The sequence below is a fragment of the Emiliania huxleyi genome (genome assembly GCF_000372725.1).
Source record: "Emiliania huxleyi CCMP1516 unplaced genomic scaffold EMIHUscaffold_288, whole genome shotgun sequence".
Lineage (NCBI taxonomy): Eukaryota > Haptophyta > Isochrysidales > Noelaerhabdaceae > Emiliania > Emiliania huxleyi.
Window position 1 is genome coordinate 114939 of NW_005199870.1, and position 5038 is coordinate 119976.

At 68.4% G+C, this 5038-nt stretch overlaps 2 protein-coding genes across 2 annotated transcripts in view; both read right to left on the bottom strand.

Moving 5' to 3' along the window:
- Positions 1 to 1289, bottom strand: part of EMIHUDRAFT_116350 (hypothetical protein) — a gene marked incomplete at both ends in the record, with an annotated part of 2734 nt that extends 1445 nt beyond the window's left edge. Inside the window, 3 exons of the mRNA XM_005775986.1 lie at positions 60 to 125; positions 193 to 297; positions 687 to 1289. Coding sequence (XP_005776043.1) covers positions 60 to 125; positions 193 to 297; positions 687 to 1289 — 774 coding nt within the window. The remainder of the gene's footprint in view (positions 1 to 59; positions 126 to 192; positions 298 to 686) is intronic.
- A 3410-nt stretch (positions 1290 to 4699) lies between these two features.
- The window catches only part of EMIHUDRAFT_239437 (hypothetical protein), a gene marked incomplete at both ends in the record, with an annotated part of 1325 nt that continues 986 nt past the window's right edge, over positions 4700 to 5038 (bottom strand). Inside the window, one exon of the mRNA XM_005775987.1 lies at positions 4700 to 4885. Within this exon, the coding sequence (XP_005776044.1) occupies positions 4700 to 4885 (186 nt within the window). The remainder of the gene's footprint in view (positions 4886 to 5038) is intronic.

Below are 5038 nucleotides of genomic sequence, written 5' to 3' on the forward strand. Positions count from 1 at the left end.
GAGGTGGGGGAGAGGTGGGGGAGAGATGTGTCTCGCGCCTCGGAGAGCTCGACGTAGACCGTCTCCGCCCAGTCCTTGCGGTACGCGTACCCGCGCACGAAGCAGACGAGCAAGTCGAGCGGGACCTGCTCACAGAGAGAGGGGTGTGAAGAGGACCTCTGCACTCAGAGCCAGGCGAGTCGAGAGCGGCACCGCGTCGAAGCGGGCGGCGCCGAGCCAGCGGCGGACAGTGGCGAGGACCTGCAGCTCCGGCTCGGAGAAGGGGAGCCACTCTTCGCGCGGGACGAAGCCCTTGACCTGCGCCGGAAGGGGGGGGGGGGGTCGGGAAGGGAGGCGTCGGAGCGCGCCGGAGTGCTGCGGCGTGTGCACAAGGGGTGGGAGAGCGGGCGCTAGTCCGCCGAGAGAAGTCCGCCGAGAGGCAGTCACGAGGCCGGAGCATGCTCCTCGGCACGGGGGGAGGGAGGAGCGGGTGTATCGGTTGTACATAGTGCCTTCTCTTCGGCGAGGAGGTCGCTTCGCTTCGGCGGCTCCGTCGGATCGCGCGTGGCCTGGACGCCGCTCAACCGCCGCCGCCCCTTCTTCCCTCCGCCGCTGCTGCTGCTGTGCGCTGTGCTCTTGTCTCCGGCCACGCGCCTCGACTGCCGGTCCGACCCCTTGTGCTGCGACGCGCGGCACGAGGGCGACACCTCGCTTCGCCGCGCGCCGGGCGGCGACTCCCTCTCCGACTCGGACCGAGTGCTCAGCAGCTGCTCCTCCCTCGGAGGCAGGACGAGGACCGGCTCGCCCGTTCCTTCGCAGGGAGCAGCCGCTGGCGCGGCCGGCGGCGGGGCAGTCTCTGCTGGAAGATCCCGCTCGGCTGCAGCGGCGTCCGTGGCGGCGCCCGAGTCGCGCTTCGAGCACCGATCCAAGCAGGGCGCGGGCGTCGCGAACCCTGGTATGCAGTTCAGGGCGCGGAAGCTCTGCAACCATTCCAGGACCGTCGGCGGCTCGGGCGGCGGCTCAGGCGCAGCAGCGCATGCAGGCTCGGGCGCGGCTGCCGCTGGCACCATCCCGCGCGCCGTCATCACGTCGGTCGCGGGCTCCGCAGCCTCTGCCGCGGAAGCGCTGGACGCAGTCTCTCCGTGGCCCTCGGCGCTCTCGACGTCTGGCTGCGCCTCGTGCACCGTCTCGTGCTCCGACGGCACCGGCTCAGCCGGGGAGGCTATGGCGGTGGATAGCGGCGGCGAGGGCGTCGGTGTGTCGTCGGGCGACCCCTCCTGCCGGGACGAGCAGCTGCACGCAGCGCCCATGCTAGGAGCCAGCGAGCGCCAGCAAGGTGGACAAATCTGCTGGTCCGCGGCGTTCCGGCGGGGGGGTGCACAGGCACAGGCGGGACCACTTTGTGAAGTCTGGACCGCGTGTTGTCAGCTTGTCACACAGGGTAACGCCCACTCCGCCCTCCGCCCGCCCGTCCACTCTACTCGCATGCGCTGTCGGCGCCGAGTCCCGAGAGGTCGACCGCCGCTCAGAGGGCAAACCCACGGGGCGAGTGGACTGCTTCAAGGCCGTCGGCACCTTCTTTGGCGACCCTGAAGCCTGCAAGAAGGAGCTCACCGCGCACCTCAGGAAGAAGCTCGCGCCGCTCGACGTCATCGACACGATCGTCGACACTGACTGCGTCACGAACACCTCGCAGCTCCGCCTCAACCTCGTCCAACGGATCGCCTGCGCAAAGACCAAGTACATTGCCGGCATCACGCCGCCCAATGTCGCGTGCGAGGCTCTCGAGTTTGCGCACAACCGCATCCGCAAGTCCTTTGAGAGCATTGCTCGCGCCGACGCCTCGCCCCAGGCGCTCCGCGACCTCGCGTGCCTACTGTCTGAATACGTTTTCCACGTATTCCAAATGACCTCCCAGAGGCCTGTATTCCACCCGTATTCCACCCGTATTCCACGTATTCCATGGAATACGCCGTATTCCAAGCTCCAAAAATGGACGTATTCCGTATAAAATTTTCTTCGCTCCGCGAATTCAGACAGTAGGCTCGCGTGGCTCCAGGCACAGCTGCCGACCGAGATGGGCGGGTGCAACATCGATACCGCCTTCTCGCGCGCCGACAGCGACTTCTCCATGTCGCTCCTCAAGAACTGGCGCACCCTCGTCGCCCACAACCCCGACTTCGCCCACGACGAGGGAGGTGCATCCAAGTACCCCGCCATCGCCGCAGCTATCGCCACCTACGAGTCCGCCCTCTCGGACTGGAAGGAGGTGTGCGAGAAGCGCGCCGCCCGCGACAAAAACAAGTACTACACCGTCCGCGGCGGCTACCTGACTGAGTTCTACCCCAAGAGCGTCCCGCTCCCCGAGCCCGAGTCCCTTCCAGCTACCGACGCGATTCTCAATGGCACTTGCAAATCCACGCACCCGCGGCCGCGGGCGCTCGCTGCCATCAAGAATCACAAGGACTGGTACGCGCACCAGGAGCTCGTCAAGGCGCGGGATGTGCACGTCAAGAACAACCCGTCCCTCGGAGACAGCGCCGTCAACAACCGCGAAGCCGCGCGCTTCGTCTCCGCCTCAACGCCTTTCGCCGGCAAGGCCTTCGATGTCCGTGTCGACGGTACGTACGCCACCGCCCTCTCCTCCGACACCCTCCAGGACGAGCTCCAGCGAAAGCTCGGCCTTTGGCTCTCCGCGGCGCTTCCCACCCTTCGGGTCGCGCTCGAGCGGGGCATGCCAGTCGATTTCTTCGGCGACTACCTTTACAACAAGGCCCCGCCACCGGCGGCCCCACGACGGCGTCCTCGCCGCCTGGGCGGACGCGATGCGCGCCCCGGCCAACGCGCCGGTCGTGCACGGCGACAAGGAGAAACCAGAGCTCACCCGGCAGTACAACGAGGGGTACAAGACTGACCTCGCAGAACCCCATGCGGGACCAGGAGGGTGCGATGACGTGAATGAAATCAAGCTCTGGACGCCCCTCCTCAAGACCTCCTCGCCGGGCGTTGGCAACGCCTCGAGTGGCGGCACGCCCGCCTCCGTTGGCCACTCCTACGCCTTTGGTAACACCGAAGAGAAGGCCCGCCGCCTAAACATGGGCTGCAAGGCGCGCGGGCAGCCCGGCCAACCCTTCTCCCACAAGACCGGCCACGGCTACGTCAAGGCGCATCGCGGTTTCTACCACGACGCGATCTTTGTCAAGCGCAACAACTTCAACCTGCTGCTCCACGAGACGTTCGGCGGCGGCTTCTCGCCCACCGCCGTTCACAAGCTGCGCCGCCTCGCGCGCAAAGTCGCGCGCGGCAGCGTCGACCGCACGGCCTACTCGCCCAAGTACTCGCTCTCTTTTATGTCCCACCATGCAGAGCGCATCTCTCTCTCTGTTGTGCGAGGCGTGAACCGCGCCATTCGCTCTCACCTGGCAACCCTGTCTGCACGTCTCGCGCGCGCGTGAACAGGGCTCCAGGCCCCAAATGACGTGTGAGTGTTAGATTTGTTTGGTATTGCTAAAAATCTCTCTCTCTCCCTCCCTCGTGAGTCGTGTGCCACGATAGGGACGACGAACGACCGACCTTCGCGCGACGCCTCTTGAGCTGGTGCGCGTCGCGCTTGGCCGCCGCCGCCCGCTGCCGCCGGCCGCTGATCGCCGCCGCCCACTGCCGCCTCCTCTCACAATCCCACACCGCGCCCCGCCCTCAGAGTGTGTCTCCGTCTCCGCCCCACGCCCCACTCGCTCGCCTCGGTCTCCAGAGGCGCGTCCCCACCCCCGCTCCACCCCGCTCGCCGCTCAAAGACGCGTGTCGCGGTCGGCGCCCGTCGCCGCGCGCGCCGCGCCACTCCCCGCCCCCTCCCCCGCCCTCCCCCGTTCGGCCCGTTACACACCCCGGATCCGCAGCCAGAGCATGTCGGCGACCGGGAGCTCGTCCGTTGTGCCACGTGTTCGCGCTGAGTGTGGGCCTCGATGCCGACTCTAACATTTTCAGTGTATGTAGCTCTTACGAACCCGGAGGCCGGAGGTGGATTTTGCGACATATCTAAAAGATTTTATTTTTTATCTAGACGCGCGCTCGCTCAGCTTTTTTGTTTTTTATGCCCCCCCGCTCTCTGTCTCTCTGCTCTCACTGACATCCGGTGCCAGCCAGCCAGGCTGCCTCCGCCTCCGCCTTTCGGTTTGGGGCAAGCGGCGGAGTAGAGAAAACAACGACTCGACGTCTACTGTATGGAGAGAGATCTCCGTTCGCAGGCTCCGGCGGCGCGCACCCCGCACTGCCCCGCCTGGGACAGAGCGCGGACGAGGCCCGCGCCACACCCGCCATCAAACCCGCGAACCAAAGCTGGACAGCCGCCGCCCGGCCTCTGCACCTCCAGGGCCTCATTGCCGGGGACGGCGCCTCGAGGAGCGCCGCAGCCGAATGCCACGGCTCGCCCCTCCCGACTCACGAGGGGGCGGGCCCGAGGCAGGCACTCGCACACACACGTCATCACGCCCCGCCCGACCGACCGCCCAGCCCCCGCACGCCACCATGTGCGTCTACGCTCCCCCCTCCCCCTCTCCCCTCCGCCCCCTCCCCGCCCTGCCGCACGGAGGTCTCGCCGCCGCCCCGGGAGGCTGTCGGCGAGGCGTCCCCCTCCCGCAGGCGGCCCCTCCCTCGTGCGGGCGGCCTCTCCCGCCGGCCGCCTCGCGCCTGCCAAGCCCCTCGCCCCGCCAGAGAGCGCGACTCACCAGCGGATCTTGACCCACGCCCAGTCGGAGACCGAAGCCCCCCCCGACATGACTGCCTCCATCTCATCTTCGCTCATCGGCGCCCGCCGGAAGCGCGCCGGGAGCTCGTCGACGCTCACTCCGACAGGAGGAGCGCCCATTTTCGGCGCACCGGCGGGCGCGGCAGCGGCCGCAGGTCCACCCTGCGAGCGGAAGCGGATCAGGGACGGCGCGCCGCCCGGGTGGATCCGGCCCCCCGCCGGCGCTGGAGGCGGCGGTGCAGGCGCAGCTGCCGCGGCGGGAGGCGCCGCCGGCGCGGCAGCCGCCGGCGCGGGGGGCGGTGCGGCGCCAGGTGC